This window comes from Chiloscyllium plagiosum, chromosome 7, assembly GCF_004010195.1.
Source record: "Chiloscyllium plagiosum isolate BGI_BamShark_2017 chromosome 7, ASM401019v2, whole genome shotgun sequence".
Taxonomy (NCBI): domain Eukaryota; kingdom Metazoa; phylum Chordata; class Chondrichthyes; order Orectolobiformes; family Hemiscylliidae; genus Chiloscyllium; species Chiloscyllium plagiosum.
In genome coordinates this window covers 47,160,538-47,183,642 of record NC_057716.1, presented here as the reverse complement: position 1 = coordinate 47,183,642, position 23,105 = coordinate 47,160,538, and the positions used below count along the sequence as shown (strand labels likewise).

The following is a 23,105-nucleotide window of genomic DNA, read 5'->3' as shown; positions in this document are numbered from 1 at the left end:
GAGAGGGAGAGAGAAGCAGCCAGGCAAAATTTGTAGGCAGAGAGATCATACTAATGGTTGATTGTAGAGTCAAATCATTAGTCGCGTGATATACAAATTGATTGATAAATTCTTGATGTCACGAGGAATTAAGGGCTACAGGGAGAATGTGGGTAAGTGGAGTTGAAATGCCCATCATCCATGATTGAATGGCGGAGTGGATTTGATGGGCCGAATAGCCTTACTTCCACTCCTATGTCTTATGGTCTTATATCGTCAAAAGAATTTGGATACAAATTAAACATTTTAATTTCAGGAATTGGGGACCATAAGCATTCATGAGTGTGTGAAAAGGAAAAGGGTACAGGAATGGGGAAAAAAACAGACAGACAATAACTAACTGGAAGCTGAATAATGAAATTCAAACAAGCAACTGGGTTAAGTCGGCAACAAAGCCTCAGAGGTAGAAATAGGAAGTCTTTGCGATGAGGGTGAATATGGAGTCAAAATCTCAGCTCTAGACTGAATGGGCAGTGAGTCTCACACTTGTCTAGTTCAGCCTAAATAATGGCTGATGTGCATTGTGATCCAAGTACTGTTGTGATCCAAGTACATTGTGATCCAAGTACTGCTTCAGCTGAGCACGATGACTAAGGGTTTGTGGAATGTGGTGAAGAGTTTAAACTGCAAATTTTTAATCTGGGGTGGGGTCAAAAACAATGGCCATATTCTGGATATTTAGCTGTAGGAAGCTACAGATGATCTAGACATCAAATGTTGAGCCATCAGGCTAACAAAACATGTGGACTGAGTAAGATGGAGTTTTAGAGCTGGAATTTACCAGCATAGAAGTAGAAGCTGACTTCATATCAGCAAATGCCTTCAGCATGGGCCAGCATGAAGGACAAATAGCAGGGTAAAAGATAGATTTTTGGGGGCTGTTGGACAGGGCACTGCAAGCATGGCAAAAGATGCCTTGCCAGATACAGAGTCTACTTATGCAAAGAAAAATAAAGCCAAGCAATGTTCAAAAACAGAGGATGATGTGATCAGCAATATAAAATGGATACAGAACAATCTGATCTAATGCATTGGTTGTTTCGCAGTCACATCACATCCAGTTGTGAATGGTAGTGGACAATTTAAATAACAGCTGAAAATGTGTTGCTGGAAAAGCGCAGCAGGTCAGGCAAGCATCCAAGGAGCAGGAGAATCGACGTTTCGGGCATGAGCCCTTCTTCAGGAATCCTGAAGAAGGTCTCATGCCCGAAACTTGGATTCTCCTGCTCCTTGGATGCTGCCCGACCTGCTGCGCTTTTCCAGCAACACATTTTCAGCTCTGATCTCCAGCATCTGCAGTCCTCACTTTCTCCTCTAAGAATTTAAATAACAGGACGATATTTGTGAAGCTGCCACCTTAACTCATTGATGGGGCAAATTCAATGTATCATTGTAAAAGACAAGGTCAAATTTTATATAACCATTGTCCAGAAGTATTGTGTAAGTATAGGAGGCCTGCTCCTGCACCTATTTTCAATGCAACTCGATGGCTGCTGTAAGGTTTGAGTGAATGCTGACACCTGAGACTCCTTTACATTGCTGTCTTCTGCTAATAGTGGGAACCGCCTAACAGCCATATCTTTGCAACCAAATGGCTGTTGTAAATAGAAAGTATATGATAAGGTAGGACCTTTAACCCCACCCCAGATTAAAAGTTTGCAGTTTAAACTCTTCACCACATTCCACAAACCCTTAGTCATCGTGCTCAGCTGAAGCAGCCCACCCAGCTCCCTCGTACCTCAAAATTTCCTCCCTAACTCCATTGTGGGTTTACCTATAGCACATGGGCTGCAGCAGTTCACCACCATCTTCTCAAAGGCAGCCAGGAATTAGCAATAAATGCTGGCCCAGCTAGCGATGCCCATTTGTAAATAAAAATTACACCACTTGCAGCCCGTAAGTTTTAATCTGGGGTCACAATGTTTGGAGCATTAAAAATAGGGTTACAAGGGAGAAAAACTTTGGAAGGTATTGATCAAATAAGTTTAAGCAGGCAGTGAATTACGATTTTAAACATTATATATTGAGAAACAGCTTATTTGGATTCAATACATTTCATTCAGGAATTTTTAAAATTATACTTCAAAAACTTATTGTCACCATGCACTCTGATTAAGATTGTTTCAAAATTTTGGAAAAGGAAGCAAAAGGAATGCTGAAGGAAAGAAATAGCCATTATCAAAATATAATTGTGAAGAGGCCTTCTACACTTTCGACAAAGGGAAAATCAAAAAACATTCTTTTTGAATTATCTCATGCGAGGAAAGAAAATTGTTTACAACACTCATATCGATCAAAGGAGATGCAATTTTGTCATGCTTTTTGACTGGCATAATCTCTATTCTCATTGCAGGGTAAATAGCACATTTGTTTCTTAGGCTGCAGAAGGACTTGGAAATGTGGGGCAAGTAGGCAAGTGGCAGATGGAAAGCAATGTGGTGAAGTGAGAGGGTATACATTTGGGTCAGAAGAAGTGGCATGAACTGATTTCTAAATGGGAAAGGCTTCGGAAGACTGAAGTGCAAAAGGACTTGGGACCCCTACTTCAGGATTCTCTTGAGGCTAATATGCAGGTTCAGATGGCAGTTAGGAAGCAATGTTGGCATTCATTTCAAGGCTAGAAACAAGAGCAGAGATCTATTGCTGAGACTCTATCAGATGCTGGTCAGACCATATTTAGAATAGTGTAAAAAGGTTTTGGGATCTATACCTTAAGAAAAGATGTGCTGGCATTAGAGATGGTCAAGAGGAGTTTTATAAGAATAATCGATGGAACAATGGGTTCATCACGTGAGTGGTTGAGGACTCCGGAGTCTACACTTGGAGTTTAAGATTGAGTGTTAGTGAAACCAACTGAAACTTACAGGATACTCAGTGGCCAGGATAGAGCGCAAGTGAGGAAAATATTTCCACTACGAGGAGAGATTAAGACCCAGGAATACAGCCTCTGGCTGAAGGGATGACCCTTTAGAACTGAGATGAGGAAAACCTTTCACCCAGAGGGTGGTGATTCTGTGGAACTCATTGTCGCAAAGGGCTGTCAAGGCCAGGTTATCGATTGCATTTAAGACGGGAGATAGGTAAGAAAGGGGTAAGGGGTCCAAGGTTTACAGTGAGAAGGTAGGAGAATGGGGTTGAAAAACATATCAGCCATGATCGAATGCTGGAGCAGAATTGATGAGATGAATGGCCTAATTCTGCTCCTATATCTTTATAGCCTAAAGTAAAATTTGCAAGGGTTATGATCCTAGCTGATGGCAATACTGGACAAGTTAGATGCCAGAATGAAACCTTGTTTGATAGATCGTAAATTTTATTTTTGCAGTTGGTTACCATGATGATCGGCTATTGAACATATTCACCTGAAGCTGCCACAGTTCTTATAACAAAAGAACACAAATTTATTACTTTTTTGTATAAGCCAAAGTAAAAAGATCTTATCAAATATACAGATTCAACCATTTTCCCAGCTATATCCTTTTCCAATATTCAGTCCAGAGAATCACTCCCACTTGACGTTTTAATATCTTCTTAAATTGACTCATTCCAGTTTTCCTGCCGACTGCTGAAACAGTTTTAAAAGTTGCTTTCATGTTCTGATGGCTCAAATCTCCTTTCAGTTCAGAGAACCTGTATTACTTTTCAATTCTGATAAGAGAATTATATAAGCTCTCAACCTGGAGACTCCATAAACCTAATAAACTCCTCTGCTGCTAAACATGACATTAGACATTTTAAGGAGTATGGGAAAATGTCATGAAAATGGCTTTGAGTGTGGGTCATATTGAATGGTAGAACAGGCTTATGGGTCAAAACGCTTATGTTTATGTTTCCATGAAAACTCCTTCAACATCTAAAACAATTCAGTTCTGTTGCTTGTACAGAACTATTCTTTATTTGAGCATTAAACTGAACAAAACTAAGTGACCTATGATCATTTGTTTGCAGTGTAAACACCAATTAATACTAGAGGTACGTGGCTAGGCTTCCTGTGAACTTTTCTTTGGAATACAGACCGGAAAAAAGGATGTTTAGAAACTATGCTGCAGAGAATGTACCAGTTTTTTTTTAACCCACACCCAAAAGTTAGAGGTGGAACTGTGATATATATCACCTTATTTGTTACACAAGGTCAAGTGGTCACTTTTCAGAGACAAGCTAGCATCAAATATTTATGGATTGAAAAGCTGACCAACAACAGTTTTCAGCGTTCTAAATTGCAATTTGGGAAGTTGCCTAGAAGCAAATACAGGTCTCTCTCTTTCTCTCACACTCAGTGAAGAACCAAACTCAAATCTGAAGAACTCACTCATGCAAAAACCTAGTTTCATTTGCCCAGCTACTAACAAAAGGACCTTCAACCACTTTGCGGATGATAATGTGAAATCATTGTCAAAAACCGAAATAATTGAAAGTCACCTCCATCCACAGAATTTGTTCCTTTTTACACCCCATATTTTCCCCAATATTTCTGCAGTGCTACCTTGTCTATTTGAGCATGAATGGGTATATTTGGATTTAACTGGAATATAGTTTAAGTTTACATGCTAAAGGTATACATTTGTTTATAATTGTTGTTTATTGAAGAAATCTGAGAGAAAAATTCTACCATCCACAATTAACTAAAGTTGAGGAGAGCATCAAACATAAGGGGAAAAAAAAACTAATCGCACGAAAAGTGACTGGCAGGCCTAATGACTAGTCAGAATACAAAGAATGACAGATAATAGAAGGTTAATCAGGACAAATAAACAAGAGTACAAGAGAAGGCTAATTGAAAATTAAAACCAGATAGACAGAGTTTCTAAAAAGGTAAAGAGAGTGTGTTGATCCTCTACGAGAGAATATGGAGTTAATAATGTAAAGAAATGGTTGATGTATTAAATACTTGAACATCTCATTAATCTCTTGGTTTAACAGCTGTTAAAGGATGAGAGGAACCCACTGAAATTATGTCACCAGTGAAACTGTATTAAGCAAACTAATGAAGCTACGGGGTTGGTAAGCCCCCTGGCCTGATGGATTGCATCCTACTGCTTTAAAACAAGTGGCTAATTAATTGGTATTAATTTTCCAAAATTCATTGGATTTAGGAGAAGTTCCAATATGCTAGAAAAGAGCAAATATAAATGCCCCTACTCAAGGGAGGGAGGCAATAAACAGGAAAATATATGCTAGTTAGCTTAACATGTGTCATGGAGAAGGTGTCAGAATCAAATCATTTTGACTATAATGGAGTCTTAAAAAAGGTTTGAAAAAAAAAGGTTTTTGGGAAGTTTTGAAAAAGGAAATCTGCGTTAAACCATTTATCAGAATTCTTTGGATTGTGGGGAGTTCTTCGGTTTCCACAATGATTTGAAAAGGCGTCACAAAAGGTTGTGTAACAAAGTGAAGCTCATGGTGTAGGGGGTAACACACCAGTATGGACAGAAGATTACCTGTCTGGTTATAAAAAAAATGAATTAACTCAGATTAGTATCATGTGATAAATGGGGTCCCACAGGATTTTGTGCTGGGTCTTCAACTTTACAATACAAATTTCTTAGATGAGGAGATCTAAGGCTTGTTGGTCAATATCTAAGATGATACCAAAATAGATTGTAGAATATAGTGTGAAGATTACAAAGATCCAGACTGATATAGATAAGTCAAACAAGTGGGCAAAAATCTGGCAGACAAAATATAATTGAGAAAATATGAAGTCGCTCCCTTTGGTAAAACTTTAAAAAGGCAGAGTTATTATTTAAAATGACTGTAGGTTTCAAGGTGCAGAGGATACAAGTGTTTGAGTGGCACAAGTCACAAAACATTAGCATGCAGGTCGAGCAAGTGATTAAGAATGCTAATCTTTATTATGAGAGAAATTGAACATAAAAGTTATCCTGCAGTTATACTGGGCATTACTGAGACGACATCTCAAATACTGTGTGCAATTTTGGTCTCTTACTTAGTAAAGGATTAAGTGTGTTTGAGGCAGTTCAGAGGAGGTTAATGGATTGATAAGTGGAATGAGCTGGTTAGCATACAAGGGGAGATCAGACAGGCTGAGCATGTTTCCACTGGAGCTTTGAAGAGCGGAAGGGTGACTTAGTTGAAGTGTATAAGACCCTGAATAATCCTGACACGGTGGATGTGGAAAGGATGTTTCCTTTTGTGGATTCAGTCCAGAACTAGAGGAAACTAAAAATTAGGACAATTTATTTTTCTCTCAGTGTTGAGCAACTTGATTTCACAAGGTAGTGGAGGTAAAGTAACTGAATAGTAAAAAGATGGAGGCAGATCAATTCCCTTGTTAGATAAAGGGAATAAAACGGTTATCATGTTGCAGAACCTGAGGCAAAGAACACATTAGTTGTGATCTTATTGAATGGTGCACCAGGCTCTAAGGGAGAAATGGCTTACTTTGGCTGTGCGTAATGGAACACTATTTATAATTATGAAGCAGTTTTCTTCAATGTTAGATGTTATAACAAACAGATTTCAAGGAAAGTGTGCTGACTCCACAAATATTACTGAGCTGACCAGATGTAAACCTGACTTTTCAGTTCAAGAGGAATTGGCTCCTTATCGTACTTTCACATGCAGTTACATCAACAAGTCAGAAAGCCAGAGTCCGAACAAAGTTTCCAGTTAAATTCCTTGGTCTTACGCTACAAGAACAGTTTTATATAACTTTTTCCAGAATGTGACATTTTCATTCTGTTAAAGCTGCATTTGGAAATGGTCTTCATATTTTGCTGTATAGAAATACTGGGAAAGAATTTTCATTAATGTGCAATTTGTTTGCCAATAATTATAAGAGGAGCAGGTTTTTCAGCCACTTGAGCCTACCCCATCAATCTCGATCACGGTTGTTCATCTCAATATTTTCCCACACTATCCCACTTGGCCAACGATTTTTGACTGAAACTCTACAAGTAAACACATCCATAGATTCTTCTTTGTGTATGCTACAAATAAGATTTTTAAAAAGTCACCAAATATGCCAAACATGATTTCCCTTTCAGGAATCCTCTTAATTCACTGAAATCATACAATTATTTTCTAAATGCCCAGTTATCATATCCATTATAACACAGGTTGTTCTGTTATAAGGTGTGTTTCGTCAAAATGAATTGGCTATAACACGATTGACAAACTGTAGATGCTGTTTGGATAAGGAACTTTCTACTGAACGGGTATAGCAATTTTCTTAGTGATCTTCTACAGTGCTATTTTCTATAGTGTAAGGTTGCAAGGCAACAACTGTTATACAGGAACACACTGTAGAATCTAATATATTCCTTTCTACAGACAACAAGCTAACAAATCTAAGTAGTTCTTAGTTTTCTCACTTCCTTGTAAGTTGGGTTTCATTTATAACATTCCAATCTGTTGGCAATTCCAGAATCTATAGAATTTTCAAAGATGATCAACAAGGCATGAACTACCTCTATAGCTACCTATGACACTTAGGGGTGCAAACTAGGTCTCAGGAATTTGTCAACTATCAGTCCCATTAAGAAAAAAAGCATACTAGTCTAAGTACATTAATCCTAATGCCTCCAAGATCCCCATTTCCACTACTCTTTTAGATCTAGAGTATATTAGGCAGATTTGTTGCATCTTCCCTTGAGAAGAGAGGCACAAAATATTCAAGACCCCAGCTTCAGATTGGTTATAATCGATTACAAATTTAAATGGAAATTTGTCACATTATCATTCACCATAAACTTTCTGATTAACAAGTTTATTAATTAGACTCATTTCACTGCACAATATTAGATCTAAAAAAGAGTCAGTTCCCCAGTTGATTCCTCAAAATATTGCTCTGGAAATCATCTTGTACAGATTCCTTCCTCCACAGCATTGGTGTTCATTAGGCTTACCTAGTCCAGCCGTAGATTGGAGTCACCCATGTTACATGCACCTTAAGTTCTTAAAATTACAGAGCTCTTTCAACTTCTATCAATCTTTGTGCCCTGGTTGTTTCTTAGTTCCATCCGAAGGGATTGCAATTTGTTATTGTCTTGTTACATATATCTCCGATATATTGACTCTATCCCTCATCAACACTAGCCCACCTCCTTTTCATATTTTCTGTCTACCAAAAAGAATATTTGCTTCCCAACCCTACTCACATACTTCTATTTGTGCCATCAATTCATTACTTTGTTCAGAATGTGATCTGCATTCAGATGGAGCACTTTTAATTCAGCTTCCTTAAAACATTATTGTATATTTTCACAGTTTTGACTTCCATTTACTATCTCTCCATCTACCATAACCAGCTTGTGTTTCTCTCTAAATGAATTCCCTCTCAGGCTCCCATCTCCCAGAGAAGCTAGTTTAAATTCTCCATGTGAACCTTGTGCTCACAGAAGATTTAATTTGCATTAAACAAAAACATACCTTCCCAAAACATCCTTGCAGTTGGGACAAGTACATGCTACCCGCCGGAGTCGTTTTCCTGGTTGATACTGTTGATCATTGCCTTCCTCACCCAGGTTCACAGACACTTGTGCAAGATCACTGGAACCAAGGACGGTTGTAGTTCCCACATTAGCGACTGTTGAAGGTTGTGATGCTAACTGCCAGGATTCTGAATCATCCTCCTCTTCTTTTATATGTATACCTGCAGTCAGGAAGAACATATTCTATTTTCACCCCAAAAGTACAAGATAACTGCACCCTCTTCAACATTGTGGCACAATGTACAATAAAAGATTAAAATGCAAAATAAACAATGCATTATGACTTCATTTAGGGCATTATATTCAACGGAGTTTCAAAAATCTGGTATTTTTATAGTATTTCCATTGTCTTATCAATGGCGAGCAATGCCATATAACAAAGTAGCAAGCTTCAAAAAGAAACTAATTTTTCTGGTGTAATTGTGTAATCAAGACTTATGGAGAACATCTGTAAATTCTTCTTACCCTGTAATCTTCACTGCTTTCAACATAATCACTACATTAGAAAGATGTTCAATTCAAGCTGAAATCTTGGACCATTGTATACAAGCTCGACACATTCACAGTTGTAGCCAACGTAAAGTAACATATATACTGGAGTATATAGTCAATCTCATGTAAACGTCTACCCCCGATTTTTGGCCAAATAACCCGGAATTTTCCATATATCTCATGCAAAGTCGACCCTGGTTCTTCACAGATAACAGACCAACATTTATGAGTCAGTGTGCCGGCTGTCACGTACCACTCCAGCTTTCTAGTCTGCTGGTTGTTCTGCCCTGCCACTGGTCTTCACGTCTGCTGGTTGCTGTGTTCTGCTCCGGGTTTTCAGAATTACCATAATTCGTTTAGAGATCAAGTGATGATACAGTATGAATTTTGACAAGCATGAATTTCAGCCCCTCAGTAGTATCCATGTAATATTCGACCCCATAAATTTAACTTTAAAAAGTATTCTAAATCTTTGACTGTTACTCGAGTATATACGGTAATTTCATTGTAATTTAGTGTATATGTGGGTACATAATATCAAATCTTAAAGTATGAATTGCTGAAAAGCTAGGAGATTGTGGAAAACAAAACAAAAGATATGTGGATTGATACTACCCACTTAATACAAAACAAAACAACTGCATTACAGAAACAACCCTTTTAAACACATTCCTGTTTTTAAGTTATGAATTAATGGCCAGTTTATTTCTAATAAATTAAAATATTTCTAATTTTAACTGGCAGCACATTACACTACATAGGTTTAAGTAGAAAACTCAAGGTGCAATGGAAATGACCACTTTCATCAACAGTCTTCTGCCAAACATTTGGGATCATGACAATGAACTAAAATTCTACAAGGACCTTCGGTAACATGGGACAATTTTGCTCTTTGTAAAGAAAATGAGCCAGAGCATAATGCAGTGGAGGTGTCAAAAATAGAAAGGAGCTCCATTCTTATTGCTATAGTTGCTGTTTAGGGGCCAAAATGGGCCATTCAATAGCAAAACTGTAAACAAAGAAGAGCTTGTATACAATGTGCATGGATGCCAAGTTAACAGTTTTAAAGGTAGACTGGAGAGCGAAACACAAGAACATGGGGGGAGGAATAGGCCCATTCAGTCCCTTAAACCCACTCTACTTTCTAGATCATGGCTTTTCTAAGTCAAAATGCCATCTTCCTACTGTATTCAAAGATTTCTTGATGTCATTAGCAACGAGAAATCTATCAATCTCAGTCATTTATGAAAGTTCATGACAGAGTTGGAACAGAGAAGATTCAATGATGAAGTGCTTCCTCATTTCAGTATCAAATGGTTTATTCTCAAACTGTACCTAACTCTAGATCCCACAGCCAAAGGACATATCCTTTTTGCATCTAATTTTTTCGTCAAGAAGAAATATACAGCATTCCAAATGTCTTATTTGCCTAAACTGCAGAGAATACAGGCTCAGTCCACGTTCTAAGCTGCACTATTAACTACTTCCTTCCTTATGCAAGGGAACCAGATTGAACATAATACAGCAGGCATGGTCTCACCAGTAAGCAAGTTTTTTTTGAAAGTTGAACAGAAAGAGGTTTAATAAGTAGCTTCAAATTTGGGGCACAAAATTGATTTGAAATCAGGTAAAATAAATGTACTTCCCAAACAGGATATTTTAAAGTGAGCGTTAAAGAAATTTTTATCTCTGACCAAAGTAGAGATTCGTAAACAATGCGTCTCTCCACGAAATGCAGGTCAATCTGCACTTTCCAAATGCAGATGATCAAACAACAGTCTCCTAAAATGTGTTCAGTCTCCCCACACACAATTAGTTGGCCTCATTATGTGCAAGCAGAGACCATCCTGAACAGTCCACCCCAAATAGTTTACCAGAAACAAAGCCTGTAACTCGTCACAGAAATACATGGTCATATCACATTCCTTCTTATATCCAGTACTGAGAAATAAGGTTAGGCATGACTTAAGCTGGCAGCCAAATGTGGCTGCCTAATTTATGTCACTGTACTCTCCATGCTTGAACCCACTGAGATGAAGAAGAATTTGCAAATATCCATCAATGGCAACGATGTCAGAAGATCAAGAAAGTTACATGTCTTGTCCCCATTATCAGGGGATCAAAGCAATCAGAGGTATTCAACAAGAGGTTCCCAGATATGAACTCAGGCTACAATAGGAATACTTTAAATCAGTCACTTGAACAATGGAACCCTGGATGAGAGAAATGGATTCCTAGCTACAAACTGAAGTTAAAAGGAGGAACACATAAGTAATAACCAGATTTGTTCATGATTGCACAAGTGTTCAGCACCATTCTTGTCTCCTCAGATACTGAAGCAGTTTCCATACACAACAAAACCTGGACATAAGGTGTGTGTGTGTGTGTGTGTGTGTGTGTATCATACAAATCACAAGCATCAGAAAATGACTATTGCCAACAAGAGAGAATTCAATAATCAATGATCACCTGCAGAAATTATCGCATCTTAAAAATGCCATCAAACGCTCATGGTCCACTAAGGGTTCCCACCAACCTGACTGCTTAAATCCCCAAAAACTGCAGACACAAATAGTGAGGAGCAAAACCTGCTTGGTTTGAGGAATGGGTTTAGGCTTGAAACCAATAAAAAAAAAATCAAACAATAACATTAGAGATCTTCAAGTATTGAATTAATTTTGACATAATATAGAATAAAATAAATTGCAACAGTAAGGTGAAATTTTGAAAGAGTCCACATCAGAATATTGAAATGAAAAACTTTAGTAATAGGAACATAGAAATAGAGGCAGGAGTATGCAATTCAGACCTTTGAGCCTGTTCTGTCAATTAACAGGAGCATGGCCGATCATTTAACTCAGTATCTTGTTCCCAAATTCTCCCCATTCCTTTTGATCCCTTTCTTCCCAAGAACTACAGCGAAACCTCGATTATCCGAATATCAATTATCCGAATATTGGATTATCCAAAGGAGACCTCGAGGCCCCGATAGAAACATCCAAAGAGGTGTTTCCAACACTGATTGCGTCTTTTGTTTACAATGATTAAAAACCAACTGCTGCTGCTGAGAACAGTTCTGGACATAGATGGGAGCACAGGCACCGTCTCCAAATGACAAGACCTCCCGCTCTTCCTCTCCCTCCCCACACTTTCCCTAGAGTTCTACATAGGGAAGTACTCTAAACCCCCCTTCCCCAGATAATCTCTCCAACATTGCCTTGTACAAGGCAAAGGTGGAACTTGACAAAAAGTTGCAGTAAAATGTGTGTGCAAGCGCGCGCTATTTGGAGACTCACCCACCCTTCTCTCCACCCCACCCCCCCCAACAAAAGGCAGTAGTAGTCTTATTGTTGGTGCCTAGTCCAGCTGCCGGAGGGGGTGGGTGGGGGGGGGGGAAAAGAGGGGAGGAGAAGGGAGGAGGGGCGGGGGTGGTTGGGGTGTGGATGGTTGCTGTGGGCGGAGGACCCGGGACGGGGTGAGGTCAGACAGCTAGCGTTGTGGACAGGGTTGGGAAGGTCGCATGGGGGAGGAGGGGTGCAGCAGACAGGGAGGTGGGGACTCATATGTGGCGTGCTGCTGCCTAGTCTCCTGAACAGGGAACGGTCTTAGCAAGTGCTCCCTGTGTCAATCCCATTGAACTGATTGGGTGAGGGTGAGGGTGGGGAAGTGTGTGTGTGTGAGGCTTTAACAATGCCAAAGGTCCCTTACACACAAGTGTGTTTCTGCTCAGAAACAAACCCTGAGCTAGAGAGAGGGAGCAAGGCAGGCAAAGCGAAGAAAAAGGAAACTTCAGAAAACTCCGAACCCCAGAGGAAAGGCATTGAATCAATTAACTGAACAAAATAGTGTCCACCCATCTCATTAGGATAATCGAGGTTCCTCTGTATACCTAACTCCTCCTCAAAAACATTCAATGTTTGGACTCAACTGCTTTCTGAAAATTCCACAGGCTTATGACTCTGCAGAAATTTCTCACCTCGGTCCTAATTGGTAAACCACATATTCTTCAACTGTTATCCTGGATTTCTCAATCATCAGGAACATCCTTCTTGCATTTACCCACGCTTGCCCTGTTAGAATTTACATTTCCATGATATCCAGTCATTCTTCTAAACGATGAATATACTCTAAACCAAGTCAGTCGCTCTTCATGTCAGGCCCGCCATCCTGGGAACCAGCCTAGTAAAACTTCATTACACTTTGCCCATAGCCAGATAAAACAACCAAAACTAAGATCCTTCTTCAGATAAGGAAACCAAAACTACACACAATACTCCAATCTCACGAAGGCCATGTACAATTGCAGGAAGATATTATTGCATTTCTAAGTAGTTTGACAGAGTAAATGCTGAGACGATGTTATCCTCATGGAAGAGTCTAGAAACAGAATGCATAGCCTCAGAAGAAAAGGGCACCAATTTAAGACTGAGATGAGAAGGAATTTCTTCTGGTGGTTAGCACCTTTGGAACTCTTTGCCAGTGTTATTGGGCACAGTTCTTGTGTATACTTAAAGCTAAATAGATTCTTGATCAATATGGGAATACAGGATTATGGGAAAAGACAGGGAAGTGGACCCGAGGAATGTTGGATCAGCCACAAACCCACAGAACTCAGCAGTCTTGAGGGGCTCTACTGCCGCCTCTTATTATATTTCTTACGGTCTCCTGTACTTGAAACTTGTTGCGAAGGCAGCCAACATACCATCTGCCTTCTTCAGCACCTGGTATACAACGGCAACCAGTTCTCATTGGGAACGGAGGTGGTACAATCAATCAATCACCATTCAAATAATAATCCACCTTTCTGTTTGCTTCAAAAATGGATAACTATTTATCCACCGTATACATCATCTCCAATGCACTTGTCCACTCTTCCAACTTGTTCAAATCACACCAAAACATTTCTGTATCCTCCTGAATTCACCTTCCACCTAGTTTGGTATTGTCTGCAAATTTGGAGATAATACATTTGGCTCCTTCATCTGAATCAATAAAAATTAGGGGCACAGTAGTATTCAAGAAGTTCAAGTGTTGAAAAACATTAATGTATTTAAAAACAGATTATTGAATGTACAAGATAAATCCATATAATATAGGTGGAGTGAACCAAATATCATTAAATGCACAGTGAAACAAACTGCAAAACTTTTAGATTATGAAAATAAAGATTAATGGTCTAAAGTAATAAATATTGCTCAGAACTTTGCACTCAATTACAGTAAGGTGAGAGTTTGGACTATACTACTCAGAATCTACAAAAGAACAGTGGATACATAGATATGTGCTTTACACAAACCAATGTAGGTGAAAGAGAACTTATATTAATTTAGCTGAATTTATAATTAACTATCTGGAAATATGTATCTAATTCGGAACTAAAATAGCATCTCCGACTGCAGGTCCCTGTTCTTTCACAATCCAATTGAAGTTCTTTTCTACATTAAAAATTCTTGCACTTTAACTCAGTTATTTAGTGATCTTAACTTTACTCTTTAGATCAATGCTACAAGCTTATAGTGGTTATAGTCAGAGAATAGCAACATAGAAATCACAAGTTCAAATCTCATTATAAAGAGTTTCAAATCAGAATTCTGAGTAGTGAATTCAGCAACCACTATATAAATGTGCAGGAGGGCAGCAGTAAAAAAAACCTCTGCTGGGTTCCCATCAGAAACTTTGAATGGTACAAAATTCCTGCAACATCGAGTCTAAATAGGATCCCAGATTCATATGAGTTAGTTTACTCAATGCACCATGAAATGGCCCAGAAAGCAAAGATGCAGAGCAACTTGACCATTTCTCTAATGCAAACAGTTGCAATTCACATATCAGAAAAGTGATAATGAAAGAATCTGCTCAGGGTATAAAGCAATACTAAAGGTATCATATTACTTGCATATCAGTTATGACAGAGGCTCCAGGTTTTGAGGGATTGGCTGCAAGTTTAGGTTGGAGCATAAAAAGTTAAGTGACCTGACAGAGATTCTCACGGTTATGTCCAGTTTATACAGGTAGACAGATAGAAAGCTACTTCCAATAACTGATGGTGCAAAGATTAAGGGGTCAGACTAAATTTTAGTCAAGTGATGGAGAGGGAATGGGAGGAAGATTTTTAAAAATACAGTGAATGGTAATGACTTGAAACAAACTGACAAGAATGGAGCAAGAAGAGACCAAAGCTTTTAAATGGAAAATGGATGATCGCTGGAGAAAAACAAGTTTGCAGGACTGCAGGGAAAAACTGGAATGGAACTGACCTGAAGTTTCTACAAAGTTGGCTTTGACTCTGTGGGCTTGGTGGGCTCCTTGTATTATGACTTTCTAGGACATTGGGCCACATCCAAATATAAATAACAACACAAGAAAGTTAGAAGTGCAAAGAAAATAAGTTAATTTGCTTGTACTTTTACAAAAATGTAACCATAAATGCATGAATCTGATCTCAGACTTCATACTTCTCAACCAATCTCATGAACTAGCATCACAACAGTTGATCTTGTTGATCTCAACAACAAGTTGATGTCATTGCAATGGGTGGCCCAGCTATAGTGAAGAAAGCATGTAACTGCAATCAAGGGACTGACAGCACTCCTATAAATGTTAATGGATAAGATGTTACGACAAGCAGAGTAAACAGAACGAAGCTCAGCTTGAATTCAGAGTTTTCCTCTTAGGAGAATCAGCCACCTATTTTCTAGCCTGTGGCATTTCCAAGCCAAGAGAGATTGCAGTTTAGTTAGAACTGAACAAAGCTCACAACTAATGGGTCTACGCCTGCAGACTCAAAGGAACTGTAAAGTAGTCTCTGCAAACCACAGGAAAGAAACTGGAAGGAGTCCTATAAAGACAAACTTAAGTTCAGACAGGAGGATAATTTCTCTGAACTGGAGTTTCTGTAAAGGATAGTGCTGGGAAACAGGCTGAACTTTGTTTTGCTGTCTGCTTTAACGATTTTTCCAAAATGTTTATAACTATAATCACAATTTACTTTCTTCATCGCAAGCTGGTTTTCCGGTAGTAAAGAAAATTTGTAGCCTCTTGTGAATATTTCAATGATTAATCACTGTATTACCAAACCTAAAAAATTAAACACATGATCTATTAAACATATGATCTATCAAACTAGAATCAACAAATCCAAATTTGCCATCAGCTGGGATCATAACGTGGAGGGGTCTGACAGGGTTAGAATTCATTTAAAAAGACATGTACATGAAGCTTCTGGTTATTAAACAAGAGTGAAGTTTATTGACGGATTGACTTTCAACTATTTTGATTATGAAATATTTGATTAATTCTAAACTAAGAGCTTGCAGGTAAATTGAGGGTAGAAATAAAAGCAAGATCTCGTTAAGGATGAGATAGTCACTCTAAATGCTGGATAATTAACCAAGAAAGAACTTCATGTGTCATTGCTGGAATTAGCCAGGAATCATGAAAAAAATCTTGACTTGGAGAAAAAGAAATAAAAAGATTTGAATTGGAACAAAGAAATGAAAAGGGAAGAGAAAAAAAAAACAAAAACTGCAAATAAAAAACTGAATTTGAATGTGTGAAGAGCGAATACAAAATGGAAGAGAAAAAGACAAATTGAACTTTAAAAAGTTTATCTCTTTGAAGTTAAAAGAAATCAGACAATGAGCCTTGGCCAAAGTTCTGAACAAGCTAGTAGTTGCAGCCCAAATTCTAATTCTGATTACAATGAGAGATTTCACAAGAAACCCATGATTTGTACTTACATTTACAGAGGATAGAGTTGAAAGAGGTTTAAAAAAGTAGCTGGACAAAATAAACTGGCTCAGGATATTAGGATTATAAGGTTGCAGAGTCCTTTAGCAGGTATAGCTATGAATGTTTATGGCTGCCTGCCAGAAGAGAGCTCTACAAACTATGAAACTTAGTAAAAACTCAGTACTCACAAGCATGTCCTTGAAACGTATCAATTAAACTTTAGGACAAGAAAGCTAAAGCAAGTATTTATAGAATATGCAAGAGAAACCTTTTTGAGAATAAAAAGTAAATCACGACTAAGGAAGAATGCAGAAATAGTGTCCCAGTAAACCATATGCTTATCTAAATAAGTCTTAAAGTGTAAGATCAGAGAATCAGTAAAGACAGTTAAGTGTATTTAGACGCTCATGTGGAAATTCACAAGGAAATTGAAGAAATACAGATTCCGCAAACGGAAGACATACCTGCTCATGGAGAATTTTAGGAAACAAAATTGATGTTTGCCAAAGTAATAAAAGGAGAAAGGCTCAAAACAAACTCAGTAAAATAACATCCTTCCAGTGCATTAAGATTGTACATGTTGAAAGTTAATTATTGGAATGGAAGTGGAAAAACTAAAGTGGTAGGGATGTTCAAACAATTCTCAGAAAAGGATGCATAAGGAAATGAACTTGGTATTAAACTCAGCACAAAGTGAAAACGGTTTCGTTACAATCTATTACAAAAGAGAGAAGATTCAGGGGAGTCAAGAAAATACTTCAAATACTGGAGAATCAAACCACTGGCGATTCCACATATTTCATCTCAAAAGACAGACATATTACCTTATCCTTCAAATTTGAAGAAAACTAACAAATATTGAGATACACTGGAGGAAATAAGTTGCTGATGCTGAATAATGATCCAATGTGTTCCAGAGGGGTTAATGAAGGAGAAAATATTAATTGAAGGTGTAGATATAGAGTTTGAGTCAAAACATGCAGCACTGGAAAAGCACAGCAGGTCAGGCAGCATCCAAGAAGCAGGAGAGTCGACGTTTCGGGCATAAGCCCTTGATCACAAATACAGTTTACCAATCAATTTCATTATACACAAAGTAGAGCGAATTAGTACATGCAGAAACTAGCACTGCGTCGCGCAACACATCCTTGTAGAAGGAATTGATTTTATCTTGGAGAATAATCTTAAGTTTAAAAATATTGGCCTCAGTAAAAGGGCTGGAACAACTGCTGAAATTAAAAAGAAACTGATATTACAAGAAGGTCATCCTGATTTGTTTCATCAATGTGTGGTGATTAGATCTCAGGCATATACAGTTAGGTAGGAAGAGGAGAAATCTATCAGAAAAAAAGATGACTGGCAAACTCAGAAATTGGACAGTTTTAAAAAAAAATTATAAAAAGGAAAAACAGGCTGACAGATTTAGCCTATCTTACAAGGAGATCCTTAAATTAAGGGAACTATACCAAAATGACTACTCAGAAGTTGAATCTTCTACAGTGTTAGTATTTGAAAAACGGTATTAACAAAAAAATGAAGCCACCTCAAATAGCAGCAATGAGGAATGAGAAATAGTCCATCAGGTGGTAGATTAGTCGGAGTATCAAAAACATTCAAGTGGTTCACAAAATTGCAATGGTGGGTCACTTGGTTATTCGGAAAATAGCACCTAAAATAAAGTACTTTTTATTAGCGAGGATTACAAAAATGTGGTCAAGTTTTACCAGATATACCATACATGCTAGGTGGTGGGGAAACCAGATCTATCGATTAATCATGTACCTTTAAATCTATGGAGTGCTTTCAAAAACGTTCAGTAAGGCCTTCACGCAGATGATTTAGGACCACTAACTAAAACTAGGAGTGGAAATCAGTATCTTGACAAATATGGACATGTTGTCAAGATTTTCCTAAGCAGTGCATTTGGGGAAAATTACTGCAAAAAAGTGATTACAATTTTTAGACAAGACATGAAGTAGCCAAGGAAACAAAATTTGAACTTTGATCCAATTGCACAGCAGAAACATTAAAATAATAAATAGCTCAGGAAAAGATAATATACATCTTCAGCTTATCCTCCACAAACTCGAAGAGCATTGAAAAGATGGCAAACCTTAAAGACCACAATTGAGTTTACTATCAGCATAGTCCAAATGATTGCGATAAAGAAATTCCCTTGTCACTGCTTGCCATTCAAGATGTTCCAAATGACCAAACAATTCAGTTCTTTTGAAGTGACAAAGACAAGACAGGAGGATTGCTTTTGGTTAAAAGAGAACTTAATAAGCCAAAGCTCAAGATACTACAGTTTCAACTATGTTTCAAGCTTTAGAGATACAAACAAAGCATGCAAGTTGGCTAAATAGCATTTGAAAACTGTTTAACAAAAAAAAAAACTTGAGTAGATAATAAGGCCAAGCTCAGAACTGTGTTGCCGGAGACATGGTTTTGGGATTTTTTACTTGTGTCTTGGAAACCATTAAACGCAAGGTTCACTGGACCATGACAAAAAGAAATTAAATGATACGGATTATGTACATAGTACTCTAGCAAAGAAAAATATAGCAATTATTCATGTCAATATGTTAAAGACATTAAGACGAGGTGGTGAATCATGATTTAAAAGGGTATATTTATGGTAGTAAAAGATATAGGGAGTGCAAATAAAATCAAGAACAACTGGAGAACAAATCAAACATTCAAAAGCTGACCTGCCAGTAATCAGAATACAGGGGTACTTAAAAAACATTAGAGGGAGGTATTATGCTATTTTCCAGAAAGCTATAAAAACTGTCTTATAAAGGCTATTAACAAGGCTATAATCTATTGTGCCAATAAGTCATAAAAAATATTTGGCTAACACAATACTCATGTAGATAATGTGTTAGATGTAAAATAACATCCTTACAGTCTCAATCAAGAGAAGTCTTCTTGAGGGGGAAGAAAGTTAACAAACAATGACAATGAATCAAGGCATAGTACCTAGAGCTAACCTATTGTGATAACCTAATTGAACTGCACATCAAAAATGACGAAGGGATATTGGCACATCCTACTGACAACAATAAATGGACTAATTCAACGTAGTCATGAATTTGGAATGAAACATACACCAGGAATTTTCCAATGGTTAACCAAAGTCATTGAAGAATTATGGAATTGCACTGTTTACATTGACAATTTAGTGGTGTTGAGTAAAACCCAGAAAAAGCATTTAGTCCACTTGTACAAACTGCTTGATTTCAGGTACAAAAAGCTAAATTTTGCCCCAAATCTAGCTAAAAGCCAATTTGCCAAACAAAAGTGACATACTTGGACCAGCATTGGTCAAGTTCAAACTGCAGAAATAGATGCAACAATTAGGAAAATTTTGGATTTTCTTTGCCCAACAAAAAGCTTAAAGGTTATGCAATATATTGGCATGAGTGGATAATATAGGACATTTCCTCTGAACAATTTAAGAGCAAATAAGAGGCATATGAAAGTTGTCCAAAGTAGGCTGAGAAAGTAGACATGGCCAACAGACAGAGAAACATCAGTTAATGAGCAGCCAGACATTCAATCAGATATTTCATAACATTTCACAAAAATTTATCCCAGTCAAAAAGAACATGACAAGGATAAACCATTTAAAATAAGATTATCAAGGAGTGATTATACATTTTGGCAGGAACACTACAACATCTGAATATTATTTAAATGAAGAATTTCCATAAAATATTGCAGCATAGTGGCAGTGGGGAGGGGGGGGTCCACAGGCATGAGTCACAAAAAAAGAACTACCATGAAGTTCTGCAAATGGACAATTGGTCTTTAATTCAAAGGGAATGAAATGTTAAATATAGGTAATCTTGATAAAACTACACAAGACACGAGTAATACCACATCTAGAATATTGTGAACACTTTTGGTACCTTATCCAAGGAAAGAGTCCAGAAAAAGTTCACCTAGTTGATTCCAGATTTTGTATAAACGAGAGCAAACCTTATCAAAAAATAATTCTTAGGAGACCCGATTCTTAAGCTAAGCGTGGAAAAATTGTTTCCCATTGTAGGAGAATCCAGGATCAGAGGGTATAATTTTCAGAATAAGGGATCAGCCATTTAAAGACAAATGAGGGTAGTGAATCTGTGGAAATCTTCACTACGGAGGGCAGTTGAGGATGGTTCATTGAATGCACTTGAGACAGAGATAAATTTTTAGTTAGTAAGGGAATTAAGGGTTATGGGATAAGTCAGGAAAGTGAGTTGAAGATTATCAGGTCAGCGATCTCATTGAATGGCAAAGCAGACTAGATGGGCTCAATATAAAACATAGGTGTAGAAGTGGGTCAGTCAAAAACTAAGACATTTGAACTTCAAAATTAATGGAAGGCCACAGAATTCGGATTTTATTCAGGAGTGAGCAAAATGACTTAAATAAAAAGTGAGAAAATTGATTATGAAAGTAAATTGACAAGAAATAAAGCTTCTACAGATATAAACAAAAAGAGTAGCTAAGTTGAATTTAGGACCATTGAAGGATGTGATTGTGGGACGGTTACATGGAACATACTAACGGAAAACAATTTGAATCAAGACTTTAAAATTGGTCTTCACAGTAGAGGACACTGTAAACATCCCAAACATATCAAATAAGCAAGGTGCTAATGGAAAGAAAGGTAACAGTCTATAATGACAGGCAGAGTATTAGAAAAACTATTGGGACTGGTTGAACATTTCACAGGATTCCAGAAAGGTTCCACCAGATTGTAAAATCACTAACAGGATGCCTCTGATCAAGATGGAAGTGAGAAAAAAAAGAGTAATTTTCCAAGTGGCAGCCAGTAACTAATGGGGGTATTGCATGAATCAGTGCTTGGAGCCCAGATATCCACAAAGCTGAGTGGGAAGGTGAGCTGTGAGGAGGAATCAGATGTTTCAGTTTAATTGGATAAGTTGAGTGAGTAGGCAAATGCATAACAGATGAAAAATAATGTGGATAAACAAGAGACTATCCACTTGGGAGCAAAAATAGGAAGACAGATTATCTGAACAGCGACAGATTCGGAACGAGGGAGGTGCCATGAGAACCGGGTGTCAGTGTACAGCAGTCACAAAATAAGCATGAGGGTGCAGCAGATGCTGAAGATGGCAAATAGTAGTTTGACCTTCATATGGAGAAGATTTGAGGATAGGAGCAAGCCTGTCTTGATGTAATTCTATGGGTACTTGGTGTGATCACACTGGAGTAGTGCACATACTTTTGATCTCCTTATTTGAGGGAGGATCTTAGTTTTAGTCTCTCTATGGAGGGTGCAAAAGAGATTTACCAGGACAATTCCTGGGATTAAAACCTTACAAGACTAGTCAGGGTAAACGCAAAAAGGATGTTCCTGATGACAAATCCTGAACTAAGGATAACAATTTAAGGATATGTGGCTGAGGACGGAGAATGAAAAGAAACTTCGTCACAGAGTGTAGTGAGCCTCTGGAATTCTCTGCCACAAAATGGTTGAGACCAAAAATTCGAATCTTTTCAAGGAGTTAGATATAGTTCTTCGGAGTAAAAGGAAGGAAAGGGGTTTGGGGAGAATACAGGAACAGGGTTACTGAGGTGAGTTACCAGCTACGTTCATACCAAATGGAAGAGCAAGCTTGAAGGGCTGAATGGTCTACTCCTGCTCATATTCAGCCCATTGTGCCTTTTTTTTGGGGGGGGGTGGCTGGACCTGAAGGGCCAAATGGCCTGCTTCCACACTAAGGATTCTGATTGTGTGTGTCTGTTAGACAACCAGGACATCAAGAATAACTGAACAACCTAGCATTGCCCTGACAAATCCAAAGAGGAAAAACAAGCCATTGAGCCCATGTATCCAAGCCAGCATATTTTTAAAAAATCTCCTCCCAACTGAATTCATCTAACCCCCATAACTTTCTATTTCTTTCACCCATGTGTTTATCCAGCTTCCATGTACATATAACTTGCTCTTCACTTCAAATTACTTGTGATAGTAAGATCCACATCACTGTCTGGATAAAAATTCTTCTGAATTCCTTGTAAATTCACAGAACAATTATAGCACAGAAGCTGGCCACCTGGTGCATCAGGTCTACGCCAGCTTTCTGAAGGAGGAATTCTCCCAGTGCTATTTCCACCTTCTCCCCTCCAATTTTCTTTCCACAGGTCTGATATCTTTCAATTTTAGATAAGAATGATCCCCTGTTGGGTGCCTTGATTGAACCTGCCTCCAAGACACATACTCATCGAGTGCATTACAGTTCCTATGCTAGGGCTCACAGTGTTGTGGGCGTGCAGGTGGACAGGACACCAAGTGGGGTTCACAAGTTGAAATTTTGCAAATTTTGAACACCCCACCATTCTCTCTCCTAGGTCTTCATGCCTTACGTT

General features: G+C 38.0%; 1 protein-coding gene across 3 annotated transcripts in view; it reads right to left on the bottom strand.

The window, feature by feature from the left end:
* LOC122551551 (transcription factor Sp3-like) overlaps positions 1 to 23,105 on the bottom strand; it is a 64,504-nt gene that overhangs the window by 22,228 nt on the left and 19,171 nt on the right. For all 3 annotated transcript variants that reach the window (XM_043693601.1, XM_043693600.1, XM_043693602.1), the window contains one exon: positions 8,431 to 8,653. In XM_043693601.1, coding sequence (XP_043549536.1) covers positions 8,431 to 8,653 — 223 coding nt within the window. The remainder of the gene's footprint in view (positions 1 to 8,430; positions 8,654 to 23,105) is intronic.